This window comes from Taudactylus pleione, unplaced genomic scaffold (genome assembly GCF_031769625.1).
Source record: "Taudactylus pleione unplaced genomic scaffold, aTauple2 ptg001205l, whole genome shotgun sequence".
NCBI lineage: Eukaryota > Metazoa > Chordata > Amphibia > Anura > Myobatrachidae > Taudactylus > Taudactylus pleione.
In genome coordinates this window covers 318,958-340,023 of record NW_028285606.1, presented here as the reverse complement: position 1 = coordinate 340,023, position 21,066 = coordinate 318,958, and the positions used below count along the sequence as shown (strand labels likewise).

The 21,066-nt window shown below is 39.0% G+C and overlaps 1 protein-coding gene across 1 annotated transcript in view; it reads right to left on the bottom strand.

Annotated features, from left to right (window-relative positions):
• Positions 1-9,796, bottom strand: part of LOC148451033 (transcription factor LBX2-like) — a 54,150-nt gene extending 44,354 nt beyond the window's left edge. Inside the window, exon 1 of the mRNA XM_088462354.1 lies at positions 9,526-9,796. Within this exon, the coding sequence (XP_088318480.1) occupies positions 9,526-9,796 (271 nt within the window). The remainder of the gene's footprint in view (positions 1-9,525) is intronic.
• Between the last annotated feature and the right edge of the window lie 11,270 nt (positions 9,797-21,066).

Below are 21,066 nucleotides of genomic sequence, written 5' to 3'. Positions count from 1 at the left end.
GTGATATAATATATATAGTATGCGATAATAGTGTGTGTGGTATAATGTATAGTATGTAATAAGTGTGTATGATATAATATATATATAGTATGTGATAATAGTGTGTGTGGTATAATGTATAGTATGTAATAAGTATGTGTGATATAATATATACAGTATGTGATAATAGTGTGTATGATATAATATATATAGTATGTGATAATAGTGTGTATGATATAATATATAGAGTATGCGATAATATTGTGTGTGGTATAATATATAGTATGCGATAATAGTGTGTGTGGTATAATGTATAGTAGGTAATAAGTGTGGGTGATATAATATATATAGTATGCGATAATAGTGTGTGTGGTATAATGTATAGTATGTAATAAGTGTGTATGACATAATATATATATAGTATGCGATAATAGTGTGTGTGGTATAATGTATAGTAGGTAAGAAGTGTGTATGATATAATATATATATAGTATGTGATAATAGTGTGTGTGGTATAATATATAGAGTATGTGATAATAGTGTGTGGTATAATGTATAGTATGTAATAAGTATGTGTGATATAATATATAGTATGTGATAATAGTGTGGGTGGTATAATGTATAGTATGTAATAAGTATGTGTGATATAATATATATAGTATGTGATAATAGTGTGTATGATATAATATAAATAGTATGTGATAATAGTGTGTATGATATAATATATAGAGTATGCGATAATGGTGTGTGTGGTATAATATATAGTATGCGATAATAGTGTGTGTGGTATAATGTATAGTATGTAATTAGTGTGTGTGATATAATATATATAGTATGCGATAATTGTGTGTGTGGTATAATGTATAGTATGTAATAAGTGTGTGTGATATAATATATATAGTATGCGATAATAGTGTGTGGTATAATGTATAGTATGTAATAAGTGTGTATGATATAATATATATAGTATGCGATAATAGTGTGTGTGGTATAATGTATAGTAGTTAATAAGTGTGTACGCTATAATGTATAGTATGTGATAATAGTGTGTGTGGTATAATGTATAGTATTTAATAAGTATGTGTGATATAATATATACAGTATGTGATAATAGTGTGTATGATATAATATATATAATATGTGATAATAGTGTGTATGATATAATATATAGAGTATGCGATATTAGTGTGTGTGGTATAATATATAGTATGCGATAATAGTGTGTGTGGTATAATGTATAGTATGTAATAAGTGTGTGTGATATAATATATATAGTATGCGATAATAGTGTGTGTGGTATAATGTATAGTATGTAATAAGTGTGTGTGATATTATATATATAGTATGCGATAATAGTGTGTGTGGTATAATGTATAGTATGTAATAAGTGTGTATGATATAATATATATATATAGTTTGCGATAATAGTGTGTGTGGTATAATGTATAGTATGTAAGAAGTGTGTATGATATAATATATATATAGTATGTGATAATAGTGTGTGTGGTATAATATATATAGTATGTGATAAAAGTGTGTGTGGTATAATAGGTAAGAAGTGTGTATGATATAATATATATATAGTATGTGATAATAGTGTGTGTGGTATAATATATATAGTATGCGATAATAGTGTGTGTGGTATAATGTATAGTATGTAATAAGTGTGTATGATATAATATATATATAGTATGCGATAATAGTGTGTGTGGTATAATGTATAGTCGGTAAGAAGTGTGTATGATATAATATATATATATAGTATGTGATAATAGTGTGTGTGATATAATATATATATAGTATGTGATAATAGTGTGTGTGGTATAATGTATAGTCGGTAAGAAGTGTGTATGATATAATATATATATATAGTATGTGATAATAGTGTGTGTGATATAATATATATATAGTATGTGATAATAGTGTGTGTGGTATAATAGGTAAGAAGTGTGTGTGATATACTGTATCTTGTGTGATAATAGCCCCTTGTTAGCGATGCTGCCTCACATTCAGGATACGTGACCCCACCGTGACATCACAGGCTGACTCGCCCTCTCTCACCCTATTTATCCTCCGGTAGCGCCCGGTGCCCGGACACAGGGAATAGTCGGGACTTCGGGACTACAACCCGGCCCGCTGTTCTCCCTGCAGTGGTCTCATTGTCCAACAAAATACTTCCTGATGACCCCCCAATGGTCCCAGTGTCCCCCAAAATTCCGTAACTGCCCCCCCCCGCAATTGTCCGAGCACCCTCCCCCCAAAATTCCCTGATAGCCTTCCGCAATGATCCTAGAGCCCCCTCACAATGGTCCCAGTGTCCCCCAAATTCACTGACTGACCCCCGTAAGTGTCTCAGCCCCCCCTTCGAAAAAAAAATAAACAACACCCTGCACCCCGCAGTATATAGGTGGTCAGTATATATTCGACGTGTCTGGTAAATTGGTAAATGCCGTGTATTTTTATATATAATATAAAGATAAAATATAAAGCCTATATATATATCTATGTCGAGACTTTATATTATATCCAGTCATATGATTATTTGCTGCAGAGGGAATACTCCGCAGTAATGTATCTGACTATTATATACAGTATACAGCGATTATATAGCACCTGCAATGTGCCGATAATAATAATATATATAATGTATACAGAGCATGTACATAATATATAAATGATACTCTATAATATCTGTATACAGAGTATGTACATAATATATAAATGATACTGTATAATATCCGTATACAGAGCATGTACATAATATATAAATGATACTCTATAATATCCGTATACAGAGTATGTACATAATATATAAATGATACTCTATAATATCTGTATACAGAGCATGTACATAATATATAAATGATAATGTATAAAATCCGTATACAGAGCATGTACAAAATATATAAATGATACTGTATAATATCCGTATACAGAGCATGTACATAATATATAAATGATAATGTATAAAATCCGTATACAGAGCATGTACAAAATATATAAATGATAATGTATAATATCCGTATACAGAGCATGTACATAATATATAAATGATACTCTATAATATCTGTATACAGAGTATGTACATAATATATAAATGATACTGTATAATATCCGTATACAGAGTATGTACATAATATATAAATGATACTCTATAATATCTGTATACAGAGCATGTACATAATATATAAATGATAATGTATAAAATCCGTATACAGAGCATGTACATAATATATTAATGATACTGTATAATATCCGTATACAGAGCATGTACATAATATATAAATGATACTCTATAATATCCGTATACAGAGTATGTACATAATATATAAATGATACTCTATAATATCTGTATACAGAGTATGTACATAATATATAAATGATACTCTATAATATCCGTATAAAGAGCATGTACATAATATACAAATGATACTGTATAATATCTGTAAACAGAGCATGTACATAATATATAAATGATACTCTATAATATCCGTATAAAGAGCATGTACATAATATATAAATGATACTATATAATATCTGTAAACAGAGCATGTACATTATATATAAATGATAATGTATAAAATCCGTATACAGGGCATGTACATAATATATAAATGATACTGTATAATATCCGTATACAGAGCATGTACATAATATATAAATGATACTGTATAATATCCGTATACAGAGCATGTACATAATATATAAATGATACTATATAATATCCGTATACAGAGCATGTACATAATATATAAATGATAATGTATAAAATCCGTATACAGAGCATGTACAAAATATATTAATGATACTGTATAATATCCGTATACAGAGCATGTACATAATATATAAATGATACTGTATAATATCCGTATGCAGAGCATGTACATAATATATAAATGATACTGTATAATATCCGTATACAGAGCATGTACAAAATATATTAATGATACTGTATAATATCCGTATACAGAGCATGTACATAATATATAAATGATACTGTATAATATCCGTATACAGAGCATGTACAAAATATATTAATGATACTGTATAATATCTGTATACAGAGCATGTACATAATATATAAATGATACTGTATAATATCCGTATGCAGAGCATGTACATAATATATAAATGATACTGTATAATATCCGTATACAGGGCATGTACATAATATATAAATGATACTGTATAATATCCGTATACAGAGCATGTACAAAATATATTAATGATACTGTATAATATCCGTATACAGAGCATGTACATAATATATAAATGATACTGTATAATATCCGTATGCAGAGCATGTACATAATATATAAATGATACTGTATAATATCCGTATACAGAGCATGTACATAATATATAAATGATACTGTATAATATCCGTATGCAGAGCATGTACATAATATATAAATGATACTGTATAATATCCGTATACAGGGCATGTACATAATATATAAATGATACTGTATAATATCCGTATACAGAGCATGTACAAAATATATTAATGATACTGTATAATATCCGTATACAGAGCATGTACATAATATATAAATGATACTGTATAATATCTGTATACAGAGCATGTACAGAATATATTAATGATACTATATAATATCCGTATACAGAGCATGTACATAATATATAAATGATACTGTATAATATCCGTATACAGGGCATGTACATAATATATAAATGATACTGTATAATATCCGTATACAGGGCATGTACATAATATATAAATGATACTGTATAATATCCGTATACAGAGCATGTACATAATATATAAATGATACTGTATAATATCCGTATACAGAGCATGTGCATAATATATAAATGATACTGTGTAATATCCGTATACAGAGCATGTACATAATATTTAAATGATACTGTATAATATCCGTATACAGAGCATGTACATAATATATAAATGATACTGTATAATATCCGTATACAGAGCATGTACATAATATAAAATGATACTGTATAATATCCGTATACAGAGCATGTACATAATATATAAATGATACTGTATAATATCTGTATACAGAGCATTTACAGAATATATTAATGATACTATATAATATCCGTATACAGAGCATGTACATAATATATAAATGATACTGTATAATATCCGTATACAGGGCATGTACATAATATATAAATGATACTGTATAATATCCGTATACAGAGCATGTACATAATATATAAATGATACTGTATAATATCCGTATACAGAGCATGTGCATAATATATAAATGATACTGTGTAATATCCGTATACAGAGCATGTACATAATATATAAATGATACTGTATAATATCCGTATACAGAGCATGTGCATAATATATAAATGATACTGTGTAATATCCGTATACAGAGCATGTACATAATATATAAATGATACTGTGTAATATCCGTATACAGAGTATGTACATAATATATAAATGATACTGTATAATATCCGTATACAGAGCATGTACATAATATATTAATGATACTGTATAATATCCGTATACAGAGCATGTACACAATATATAAATTATACTATATAATATCTTATACAGAGCATGTACATAATATATAAATGATACTCTATAATATCTGTATACAGAGCATGTACATTATATATAAATAATATAATACCTGTATACAGAACATGTATATAATATAAAAATGATACTGTATAATATCTGTTTACAGAGCATGATGTACATAATATATAAATTATACTGTATAATATCCGTATACAGAGCATGTCAATAATATATAAATGATACTGTATAATATCCGTATACAGGGCATGTACATAATATATAAATGATACTGTATAATATCCGTATACAGAGCATGTACATAATATATAAATGATACTGTATAATATCCGTATACAGAGCATGTACATAATATATAAATGATACTGTATAATATCTGTATACAGAGCATGTACATTATATATAAATGATATTGTATAATATCGTATACAGAGCATGTACATAATATATAAATGATACTATATAATATCGTATACAGAGCATGTACAAAATATATAAATGATACTGTATAATATCCGTATACAGAGCATGTACATAATATATAAATGATATAATACCTGTATACAGAGCATGTACATTATATATAAATGATATTGTATAATATCGTATACAGAGCATGTGCATAATATATAAATGATACTTTATAATATCGTATACAGAGCATGTACATAATATATAAATGATATAATACCTGTATACAGAACATGCGCATCATATATAAATTATATATCAGAATATAGAGCATGTGCATAATATATAAATGATTAAACAGCCGTACACTGAGCGTGTACATAATATTTATATATATATGTACATGTTCTGCAGAGTTATTATATCATTATATAATATCCGTATACAGAGCATGTACGATATAAATGATATAATAACACTATACAATGTATGGACATTATATATAAATTATATAATAACACTATACAGATTATAGACATTATATATAAATGATATATTATTCAGAGCATGTACATTATATATAAATTATGTAATAACGTCTGAACATCAGGTACATAATATATAAATGATATAATAGCCTTATATATAAATTATCTAATAAACGTATACAGAGCATGTACTTAATATATTAATTATATAATGACCATATACAAAGCATGTACTTTATATATAAATCATCTAATAAACGTATACAGAGCATGTACATAATTATGAATGTACTGTATAATGACTATATACAGAGCATGTACATAATATATTAATGATATAATGACTATATACAGAGCATGTACATAATATATAAATGATATAATAGCTGTATACAGAACATGTACATAATATATAAATGATATAATAGCTGTATACAGAACATGTACATAATATATAAATTATATAATAACTGTATACAGAACATGTACATAATATATTAATGATATAATGACCGTATACAGAACATGTACATAATATATAAATGATATAATAGCTGTATACAGAACATGTACATAATATATAAATTATATAATAACTGTATACAGAACATGTACATAATATATAAATGATATAATAACTGTATACAGAACATGTACATAATATATAAATGATATAATAACTGTATACAGAACATGTACATAATATATAAATGGTATAATAACTGTATACAGAACATGTACATAATATATAAATGATATAATAGCTGTATACAGAACATGTACATAATATATAAATGGTATAATAACTGTATACAGAGCATGTACATATTATCTAAATTATATAATGACCGTACACAGAGTACGTATAATATAAAATATATTTTGATACAGAACTTGGATATAATAAGAAATCTGAATATAAAATAGCTTAATATAAATGTAAATCAGTTTTTATATGTAGTAATGATATGACAGTAATAAAGAGAGTATATTATAGGTGATGTGTTTATTTAATGTGGGTATATAATAGTTGTAAGTACGGACGTATGTAATATACACGTTCTATATAGTGTGATAATAGAATTATTTAGTTACAGTTTATAATGTGCATATATATATATATGTGTGTGTGTATATTTATATAAACCCATGTGTAGAGGTCTGTGTGTGACTGATTAGTATGATGTACTGTATGTAACATGATATAAGGAGCTGGACACGTCTAATAACTGTAATAATGGCTGAGGCTGCCTAATGTTCATCTGATGGATAATAAACTGTTACTGTAGGGAGACTGAATATCGCCATTAAAAGGGATAATTTACACTGTCACCATTATTATCGTTATTATTGCAGTCACTATTATTATCGCTATTATTACAGTCACTATTATCGCTATTATTACAGTCACTATTATTATCGTTATTATTACATTATTCTTAAAGTTACCATTATTATCGCTATAATATCGTTATTTTTACACTAACAATTTTTTTGGTATTAATACAGTGTTACCATTATTATCAGTATTGTTACAGTGTTACCATTATTATCACTATTATTACAGTGTTACCATTATTATCAGTATTGTTACAGTGTTACCATTATTATCACTATTATTACAGTGTTACCATTATTATCACTATTGTTACAGTGTTACCATTATTATTACAGTGTTACCATTATCATCACTATTACAGTGTTACCATTATTACCATTATTATTACAGTGTTACCATTATTATCACTATTATTACAGTGTTACCATTATTATTACAGTGTTACCATTATTATCATCACTATTATTACAGTGTTACCATTATTATCACTATTATTACAGTGTTACCATTATTATCACTATTATTACAGTGTTACCATTATTATCATCACTATTATTACAGTGTTACCATTATTATTATCATCACTATTATTACAGTGTTACCATTATTATCACTATTATTACAGTGTTACCATTATTATCACTATTATTACAGTGTTACCATTATCATCACTACAGCGCTCAGAATAATAGACATTCATTGTAGGATATTACGTTTTTATGTCGCTTTAAATAAGAATGGAATGATATAATTCTGAAGCTAGAAATATATAACACACACACACGCACACATATATATATATATATATATATATATATCTATATATATATATATATATATATATATTTATAGATATATATATTCCCGATGCTTGGAGTATAACCCCCACTCTCCCCTCTGTATAATCTCCTGCACATAGCTATCTACAGTCTTATAGCAACCCGCAGGAGTCCGGTCATTGTACATGGTGACATATTATATAACACTCACATTATATCTCTACTTTCAGCATATATAGGAGTATACAGAATACAGGTGTGTGTACAGCATAGTGTGTGCCGCCTATAGGTGCATATATAAGGACACAGTGTATATGTGTGTGTCGCCTATAGGTGCATATATAAGGACACTGTGTATATATGAGTGTGTGCCGCCTATAGGTGCATATATAAGGACACTGTGTATATATGTGTGTGTCGCCTATAGGTGCATATATAAGGACACTGTGTATATATGTGTGTGTCGCCTATAGGTGCATATATAAGGACACAGTGTATATATAAGTGTGTGCCGCCTATAGGTGCATATATAAGGACACAGTGTATATATAAGTGTGTGCCGCCTATAGGTGCGTATATAAGGACACTGTGTATATATGTGTGTGTCGCCTATAGGTGCATATATAAGGACACAGTGTATATATGAGTGTGCCGCCTATAGGTGCATATATAAGGACACAGTGTATATATGAGTGTGTGCCGCCTATAGGTGCATATATACGGACACTGTGTATATATGTGTGTGTCGCCTATAGGTGCATATATAAGGACACAATGTATATATAAGTGTGTGCCGCCTATAGGTGCATATATAAGCGCACTGTGTATATAAATGTGTACCGCCTATAGGTGCATATATAAGGACACAGTGTATATATAAGTGTGTGCTGCCTATAGGTGCATATATAAGGACACAGTGTATATATAAGTGTGTGCTGCCTATAGGTGCAGTGTATATATACTGTAGGTACCCACCCTCAGCCGCCTGCAGCACCGTCAGCTCCAGTCCCTGGAAGGTCTTGCTGGCCAGCTCCTCCAGAGCGCAGAGAGGGGAGGACAGCTGGGCCCCCCCAGGCTGGGCCCCTCCGCAGGGCAGCTTGTGTTGCTGGGGGGTCCCCTGGCTATTCGGGGTCCTCCTGACACAGGGCCTGCTCAGGATGTCCTCAATGCTAAAGGGTGTGAGAGGTTTAGTGGTGGGATCCATCAGCCCTCTCCTTCTCTCCTTCATCTCCCCTCCAGCGCTCATTGCTGCCCCCTCCCTCTCAGGGAGACCCCCACAACTGCTACTGGAAGGGCAGCAGCATACCCAGGCTGGGAGTCACTCACACGGCTCACTACAAACTTCCCAAAAAGACCATTCACCCTCTCATCTGAGGACCCCTCATCCCCTCCCTCCCACTCCTGCACTCTCAGCGTGTCACTGGCTCTGCTCACTCCCTTTCCTGCTGTGCCCACTACAGGGGTCTCCCTTATCCCTGCCTCCTGGAGGGGGTCCCTGCTGTGTCCACTACAGGGGTCTCCCCTATCCCTACCTCCTGGAGGGGGTCCCTGCTGTGCCCACTACAGGGGTCTCCACTATCCCTGTCTCCTGGAGGGGTCCCTGCTGTACCCACTTCAGGGGTCTCCTCTATACCTGCCCACCGGAGAGGTCCTCTATCCCTACAGAGGTCTCCCATAATCCCTTCCCTCTAGAGGGGTCTTTACTCCCTGCTCTGCCATGATAGGGGTCTCTCCTGTCAGTGCCCCCTAGAGGTCTTCTCACTCCCTGCTCTCTGCCCATTGGAAGGGTCTCCCCTATCAATGCCCCTAAAAGGATCCTCACTTCCTGCTCTTTTCATACTACAGGGGTCTCCATGGAGAGGGTCATCTCTCCCTGCTCTGAACACAACAGGGGTCTCCATTATTATTAACCCATAGAGAGGCCCTTATCCCCTAATCCCTGCCCCCTAGAGGGGTCCTTACACCCTGCTCTGCCCACTACAGGGGTCTCCCCATCACTGTCCCTTGGAGCAGTCCTCACTCCCTGTTCTCTGATTCAATGCTGTCTGCCCACTAAAGGGGTCTGCCCTATCTCTGCACCCTAGAGGGTTCTTCACTCCATTCTCTTCCCAGTAAAGGGGTCCCTGGCTCCTGAAGGGGTCCTCACTCCCCTCCCAGTGCCCCATCCCCAGTGGAATAGGGATCTCTCTCTCTCTCTCTTACTAATCATCCACAGTAATAAGAACTCATCAGTCCCTGGATTTGGATTGGAGTGACACTGAGCATTATAAGAAAGAGTATTGCTAGCCTCTGAAGTGGGAAGGGAAAAGAGGGTGGGAGAGTGCAGCGAAAGGGTTAATCAGATGATAAGAAGCAATCATTCCCTCCCCAGTAATTGGACTGCTGAAGCCAAGGAAACATCTGGAGCCGGACAGATAAACGACATTTTAATGGAACAGTTGTTTAAGTCAGTATAACTTACTATCAGTTTAAATCACCTTTCATTACAGCCCCTCCATAGCACATCCTTACCGCAACAATGCCACCATCCTACCTCCATTCATTACAGCCCCTCCATAGCACGTCCTTTCCTCAACAATCCCACCATCCTACCCCCATTCATTACAGCCCCTCCATAGCACATCCTTACCCCAACAATCCCACCATCCTACCTCCATTCATTACAGCCCCTCCATAGCACATCCTTACCCCAACAATCCCACCATCCTACCTCCATTCATTACAGCCCTCCATACCACATCCTTACCCCAACAATCCCACCATCCTACCTCCATTCATTACAGCCCTCCATACCACATCCTTACCCCAACAATCCCACCATCCTATCCCCATTCATTACAGCCCCTCCATACTACATCCTTACCCCAACAATCCCACCATCCTACCTCCATTCATTACAGCCCCTCCATAGCAGGTCCTTACCCCAACAATCCCACCATCCTACCCCCATTCATTACAGCCCCTCCATACTACATCCATACCCCAACAATCCCACCATCCTACCTCCATTCATTACAGCCCCTCCATACCACATCCTTACCCCAACAATCCCACCATCCTACCTCCATTCATTACAGCCTCTCCATAGCACGTCCTTACCCCAACAATCCCACCATCCTACATCCATTCATTACAGCCCCTCCATAGCACGTCCTTACCCCAACAATCCCACCATCCTACCTCCATTCATTACAGCCCCTCCATAGCACATCCTTACCCCAACAATCCTACCGTCCTACCTCCATTCATTACAGCCCCTCCATAGCACGTCCTTTCCCCAACAATCCCACCATCCTACCTCCATTCATTACAGCCCCTCCATAGCACGTCCTTTCCCCAACAATCCCACCATCCTACCTCCATTCATTACAGCCCCACCATAGCACGTCCTTACCCCAACAATCCCACCATCCTACCTCCATTCATTACAGCCCCTCCATAGCACGTCCTTACCCCAACAAACCCACCATCCTACCTCCATTCATTACAGCCCTCCATACCACATCCTTACCCCAACAATCCCACCATCCTACCTCCATTCATTACAGCCCTCCATACCACATCCTTACCCCAACAATCCCACCATCCTACCCCCATTCATTACAGCCCCTCCATACTACATCCTTACCCCAACAATCCCACCATCCTACCTCCATTCATTACAGCCCCTCCATAGCACATTTTTACCCCAACAATCCCACCATCCTACCTCCATTCATAACAGCCCCTCCATAGCAGGTCCTTTCCCCAACAATGCCACCATCCTACCCCCATTCATTACAGCCCCTCCATACTACATCCTTACCCCAACAATACCACCATCCTACCTCCATTCATTACAGCCCCTCCATAGCACATCCTTACCCCAACAATCCTACCATCCTACCTCCATTCATAACAGCCCTCCATAGCACGTCCTTACCCCAACAATCCCACCATCCTACCTCCATTCATTACAGCCCCTCCATAGCACATCCTTACCCCAACAATCCTACCGTCCAACCTCCTTTCATTACAGCCCCTCCATAGCACGTCCTTTCCCCAACAATCCCACCATCCTACCTCCATTCATTACAGCCCCTCCATAGCACGTCCTTTCCCTAACAATCCCACCATCCTACCTCCATTCATTACAGCCCCACCATAGCACGTCCTTACCCCAACAATCCCACCATCCTACCTCAATTCATTACAGCCCCTCCATAGCACGTCCTTACCCCCAACAAACCCACCATCCTACCCCCATTCATTACAGCCTCTCCATACTACATCCTTACCCCAACAATCCCACCATCCTACCACCATTCATTACAGCCCCTCCATAGCACATCCTTACCCCAACAAACCCACCATCCTACCTCCATTCATTACAGCCCCTCCATACCACGTCCTTACCCCAACAATCCCACCATCCTACCTCCATTCATTACAGCCCCTCCATACCACGTCATTACCCCAACAATCCCACCATCCTACCTCCATTCATTACAGCCCTCCATAGCACGTCCTTACCCCAACAATCCCACCATCCTACCTCCATTCATTACAGCCCTCCATAGCACATCCTTACCCCAACAATCCCACCATCCTACCTCTATTCATTAAAGCCCCTCCATACCACGTCCTTACCCCAACAATCCCACCATCCTACCTCCATTCATTACAGCCCCTCCATAGCACATCCTTTCCCCAACAATGCCACCATCCTACCCCCATTCATTACAGCCCCTCCATACTACATCCTTACACCAACAATCCCACCATCCTACCTCCATTCATTACAGCCCCTCCATAGCACATCCTTACCCCAACAATCCTACCATCCAAACTCCATTCATTACAGCCCTCCATAGCACGTCCTTACCCCAACAATCCCACCATCCTACCTCCATTCATTACAGCCCTCCATAGCACATCCTTACCCCAACAATCCCACCATCCTACCTCCATTCATAACAGCCCCTCCATAGCACGTCCTTTCCCCAACAATGCCACCATCCTACCCCCATTCATTACAGCCCCTCCATACTACATTCTTACCCCAACAATCCCACCATCCTACCTCCATTCATTACAGCCCGCCATACTACATCCTTACCCCAACAATCCCACCATCCTACCTCCATACATTACAGTCCCTCCATAGCACATCCTTACCCCAACAATCCCACCATCCTACCTCCATTAATTACAGCCCCTCCATACTACATCCTTACCCCAACAATCCCACCATCCTACCACCATTCATTACAGCCCCTCCATAGCACATCCTTACCCCAACAATCCCACCATCCTACCTCCATTCATTACAGCCCCTCCATACCACGTCCTTACCCCAACAATCCCACCATCCTACCTCCATTCATTACAGCCCCTCCATAGCACGTCCTTACCCCAACAATCCCACCATCCTACCTCCATTCATTAGAGCCCCTCCATAGCACATCCTTACCCCAACAATCCCACCATCCTACCCCCATTCATTATAGCCCCTCCATAGCACATCCTTACCCCAACAATCCCACCATCCTACCTCCATTCATTACAGCCCCTCCATAGCACATCCTTACCCCAACAATCCCACCATCCTACCTCCATTCATTACAGCCCCTCCATAGCACGCCCTTACCACAACAATCCCACCATCCTACCTCCATTCATTACAGCCCCTCCATAGCACGTCCTTACCCCAACAATCCCACCATCCTAGCTCCATTCATTACAGCCCCTTCATAGCACATCCTTACCCCAACAATCCCACCATCCTACCTCCATTCATTACAGCCCCTCCATAGCACAACCTTACCCCAACAATCCCACTATCCTACCGCCATTCATTACAGCCCCTGCATAGCACATCCTTACCCCAACAATACCACCATCCTACCTCCATTCATTACAGCCCTTCCATACCATGTCCTTGCCCCAACAATCCCACCATCCTACCTCCATTCATTACAGCCCTTCCATACCACGTCCTTACCCCAACAATCCCACCATCCTACCTCCATTCATTACAGCCCCTCCATAGCACGTCCTTACCCCAACAATCCCACCATCCTACCTCCATTCATTACAGCCCCTTCTTAGCACGTCCTTACCCCCAAAATCCCACCATCCTACCTCCATTCATTACAGCCCCTCCATACCACGTCCTTACCCCACCATCCCACCATCCTACCTCCATTCATTACAGCCCCTCCATAGCACATCCTTACCCCAACAATCCTACCATCCTACCTCCATTCATTACAGCCCCTCCATACCACGTCCTTACCCCAACAATCCCACCATCCTACCTCCATTCATTACAGCCCTTCCATACCACGTCCTTACCCCAACAATCCCACCATCCTACCTCCATTCATTACAGCCCCTCCATAGCACATCCTTAACCCAACAATCCTACCGTCCTACCTCCATTCATTACAGCCCCTCCATACCACATCCTTACCCCAACTATCCCACCATCCTACCTCCATTCATTACAGCCCTTCCATACCACGTCCTTACCCCAACAATCCCACCATCCTACCTCCATTCATTACAGCCCCTCCATACCACGTCCTTACCCCAACAATCCCACCATCCTACCTCCATTCATTACAGCCCCTCCATAGCACATCCTTACCCCAACAATCCCACCATCCTACCTCCATTCATTACAGCCTCTCCATACCACATCCTTACCCCAACAATCCCACCATCCTACCTCCATTCATTACAGCCCCTCCATACCACATCCTTACCCCAACAATCCCACCATCCTAGCTCCATTCATTACAGCCCCTATATACCACGTCCTTACCCAAACAATCCCACCATCCTACCTCAATTCATTACAGCCCCTCCATACCACGTCCTTTCCCCAATAATCCCACCATCCTACCTCAATTCATTACAGCCCCTTCATCCCACGTCCTTACCCCAATAATCCCACCATCCTACCTCCATTCATTACAGCCCCTCCATACCACATTCTTACCCCAACAATCCCACCATCCTACCTCCATTCAATATATCCCCTTCATGCCACGTCCTTACCCCAACAATCCCACAATCCTACCTCCATACTTCTCTCTGTGCCTCCATACCCCATACTATGTCTTTACCCCCCACAATCCCACCAACCTCCATATGTACCTCCATACTGCTGTCCATGCCTCCATATTCCATACCTTGTACTTACCCCCACAATCCCACCAACCTCCATATCTACCACCTAACTTCTGTCCGTGACTTTATACCCCATACCTTGTCTTAACCCCCACAATCCACCAATCAACATATCTTCCACCAAACTGCTCTCCATGCCTTCAAACTGCACACTACATCCTTGCCACCACAACTCCAATAACCGCCATATCTACCACAATACTGCTCTCCAAGCCTCCATATCATATATCACTTCCTTATAACCATAACCCCACAAACCACCATATCTTCCACATACTGGTCTCTTCGTCATCAAATCCCATACCACGTCCTTACACCCACCTACACCACCAACCACCATATATACCCCATACTGCTCTCCTTGCCTCACTATATTGCATACCAAGCCCTTATACACACCTACCATATCAACCCCCATATCTTCCACCATACTGCTCTCTGTGCTCCCATACCCACACTACATCCTACATACACCTACCTCACCAATCAACATATTTACAACCATTCTGATCTCCATGCTCCCACGCTTTATACCATGCTCTTATTCCAACTAACCATATCATCCACCATATCACCATACTGCTCTCTGTGCCTCCATACCCCATACCATGTTCTTGCGCTCACCAACCTCAATAACCACCATATCTACCACCATACTGCTCACTGTGCCTCCATACCACATAACATGCACTAACTCCTACCTACCTCACCAACCATACCCCCCTTTCCACCTCACTACAATCCTCTCTAACCACTACCTTTATCATCTCTTCCACCAGACTCCTCCCTGCATGCCTCCTTACCATATATCACGCTCTTACTCCCACCATGTCCACAACCAGACTCCACCCTCCATGCCCCCTTATCCCATATCATGCTCTTACTGCCACCATCTCCACCACCAGACTCCACCCTCAATGCCTCCTTACCCCATACCATGCTCTTACTGTCACCATCTCCACAACCAGACTCCCCCCTCCATGCCTACTTATCCCATATCATGCTCTTACTGTCACCATCTCCACCACCAGACTCCCCCCTCAATGCCTCCTTATCCCATTCCATGCTCTTACTATCACCATCTCCACCACGAGAATCCCCCCTCCATGCCTCCTTATCCCATATCATGCTCTTACTACCACCATCTCCACCACCAGACTCCACCCTCCATGCCTCCTTACCCCATATCATGCTCTTACTGTCACCATCTCCACAACCAGACTCCCCACTCCATGCCTCCTTACCCCATATCATGCTCTTACTACCACCATCTCCACCACGAGACTCCCCCCTCCATGCCTCCTTATCCCATATCATGCTCTTACTGCCACCATCTCCACCACCAGACTCCTCCCTCCATTCCTCCTTATCCCATATCATGCTCTTACTGCCACCATCTCCACCACGACTCCCCCCTCCATGCATCCTTATCCCATATCATGCTCTTACTCCCACCATCTCCACAACCAGACTCCTCCCTCCATGCATCCTTATCCCATACCATGCTCTTAATCCCACCATCTCCACCACCAGACTCCCCCCTCCATGCCTCCTTATACCATATCATGCTCTTACTACCACCATCTCCACTAACCTACTCCACCCTCCATGCCTCCTTACCACATACCATGATCTTACTGCCACCATCTCCACAACCTACTCCCCCCTCCATGCCTCCTTACCCTATACCACTATACAACCCTCAACAACCACCATCTCTTCTACAAGCTGCTCTCTCCAACACAATCATCTCCAACCACTACCTCTACTATCTCTCCTCTTAATGCTTCACCAAATTCCTCCTCCAGTTACTATGATTACCATCACCAGATCAATAATCTATGCTTACTTACCCATACGACTCTCTTATCACCACAACCCCTTCAACTACTGTAATCATTACCTGACTGTCCTTGCCATGTCTCCTTATCACATTCCTTACTGTCAGCACACTCTCCCTTCCATACATACTTACCTCATACCACAATCTTACCATGGTAACCCACTCCAACTACCTTGGTCATCATCAATTCTCTTTACTTGACTCCTTATCTCATAACATTCTATTACCATCACAATACCTGCAAATCACTACCATTCTGGAGGCAGATTAACAGCCAGACATTCTGGAGGCAGATTAGCAGCCAGGCATTCTGGAGGCAGATTAGCAGTTGGGGACTCTGGAGGCTGGAAGATCATGACTGATAGTTCATATTAAGCAGGATGATTGACCACATACCTGGAGGCAAGGGCAGAATTAAACTATACAAAAGGGACTGGATAGCCTCAACACTAGGAATTTGGTGTTGTATCCCAAGATTTGGAACTCTAACAAGCACCATGACACTAGCAAGCTCATCTCAGGAGGCATTGCCTGTAACCTCATCACAGGAGTTACTGCCTGTAACCTCTTCACAGGAGGCATTGCCTGTAACCTCATCTCAGGAGGCATTGCCTGTAACCTCTTCACAGGAGGCATTGCCTGTAACCTCATCTCAGGAGGCATTGCCTGTAACCTCATCACAGGAGGCATTGCCTGGAATCTAAAACTTCCAAGACATTTTAGGAACCAGAGGCTGGATAGTAACCTCTGAAACCTCAGACTGGCAAGTTGTCTTGGGTACCTCAGACTGATCAGTGATCTCCAATATATTTTGCTTAGTGGCTATCTGTATGCTTAGTAGTCATCTGTGGGGCATCATACTGAGAAGTCACTTTAATAACCTCTGGCTGGATGAAGGTCTTGGAGACCACAGGCATGGCTGTCATCTCAAACATCACAGACAGAAATGTAGCAACTTCAACCTTTTGGCTGGGTATTTATCTTGAAGACCTCAAATGCAGCTGTCATTTTTTACTCCTCAAGCAAATGGGTAGTGACAAGAACCTTTGGACTAGGGAGCACAATTGAACCATCAACACCAGGGGCAGCACCAGGGTCTTCAACACTAGACAATTTAGAGAGTCTGAACTTAAGGCATTTACTGAAAGTTGAAGACTTGAAAGAAAAACAGAATCTTAGAAACATAGAATTTGATGGCAGATAAGAACCACTTGGCCCCTCTAGTCTGCCCATTTTCATGTATCCTTTAGGAAACTTCAACCCTATTTGCTCCTTATGTCTCTCTTAAGGATATTCTTATTTATGCCTATCCCAAGCATGTTTACATGGTTCCACCGTTTTAGCTTCAACCACATCTGATGGGGGCTTTTCCACTTATCCACTACCCTTTCTGTGAAGTAATGTTTCCTCAAATTTCCTCTGAGCTTACCTCCTCCAGTGTCAGTGCATGTCCTTGTGTTCTTGTACATCTCTTCCTATGAAGAATGCTTCCTTCCTGTCCCTTCCATGTCCCCCCTTTCCCTTCTCTGTTGCAAACTATACATATTAAGATCTTAGAATCTTAATAGATACTAGATTTTTCATAGAATCTTGTTTGCAAACAAGCATAGGGAAAGGGCCCCATTCTGTAGTTTGAAGGAGGGACTGAGCCCACACAGAAGAAGGTTGAAGGGTGGAACCCTCTTTCTTGAGACACTATCAGAATTTACCTTAGGAGCAAGAATAGAAACTAGAAACATATCTGGAGCCAGTTGGAGGGATTGAACTATCTATATAGTGATATGGAGGGAGAGAACTATCTATATAGTTATATGGAGGGATGGAACTATATAGTGATGTGGAGGGGTGGAACTATCTATATAGTGATGTGGAGGGGCGGAACTATCTATATAGTGATGTGGAGGAATGGAACTATCTATATAGTGATGTGGAGGGACAGAACTATCTATATAGTTATATGGAGGGACAGAACTATCTATATAGTTATATGGAGGGAGGGAACTATCTATATAGTTACATGGGGGGATGGAACTATATAGTGATATGGAGGGGCGGAACTATCTATATAGTGATATGGAGGAATGGAACTATCTATATAGTGATATGGAGGGAGGAAACTATCTATATAGTGATATGGAGGGAGGAAACTATCTATACAGTGATATGGAGGGAGGGAACTATCTATATAGTGATATGGAGGAATGGAACTATATAGTGATATGGAGGGGCGGAACTATCTATATAGTGATATGGAGGAATGGAACTATCTATATAGTGATATGGAGGGAGGAAACTATCTATATAGTGATATGGAGGGAGGAAACTATCTATATAGTGATATGGAGGGAGGGAACTATCTATATAGTGATATGGAGGAATGGAACTATCTATATAGTGATATGGAGGGAGAGAACTATCTATATAGTGATATGGAGGGAGGGAACTATCTATATAGTGATATGGAGGGAGGGAACTATCTATATAGTGATATGGAGGGAGGGAACTATCTATATAGTGATATGGAGGGAGGGAACTATGTATATATGTATATAGTGATATGGAGGGAGGGAACTATGTATATAGTGATATGGAGGGAGGGAACTATCTATATAGTGATATGGAGGGAGGGAACTATGTATATAGTGATATGCAGGGAGGGAACTATCTATATAGTGATATGGAGGGAGAGAACTATCTATATAGTGATATGGAGGGAGGGAACTATCTATATAGTGATATGGAGGGAGGGAACTATGTATATAGTGATATGGAGGGAGAGAACTATCTATATAGTGATATGGAGGGAGGGATCTATGTATATAGTGATATGGAGGGAGGGAACTATCTATTTAGTGATATGGAGGGAGGGAACTATGTATATAGTGATATGGAGGGAGGGAACTATCTATATAGTGATATGGAGGGAGGGAACTATCTATATAGTGATATGGAGGGAGAGAACTATGTATATAGTGATATGGAAGGAGGGAACTATGTATATAGTGATATGGAGGGAGAGAACTATCTATATAGTGATATGGAGGGACAGAACTATGTATATAGTGATGTGGAGGGAGGGAACTATGTATATAGTGATATGGAGGGAGGGAACTATGTACATAGTGATATGGAGGGAGAGAACTATGTATATAGTGATGTGGAGGGAGGGAACTAAGTATATAGTGATGTGGAGGGAGGGAACTAAGTATATAGTGATGTGGAGGGAGGGAACTATCTATATAGTGATGTGGAGGGAGGGAACTATGTATATAGTGATATGGAGGGAGGGAACTATGTATATAGTGATATGGAGGGAGGGAACTATCTATATAGTGATATGGAGGGAGGGAACTAAGTATATAGTGATATGGAGGGAGGGAACTATGTATATAGTGATATGGAGGGAGGGAACTATGTATATAGTGATATGGAGGGAGGGAACTATGTATATAGTGATATGGAGGGAGGGAACTATGTATATAGTGATATGGAGGGAG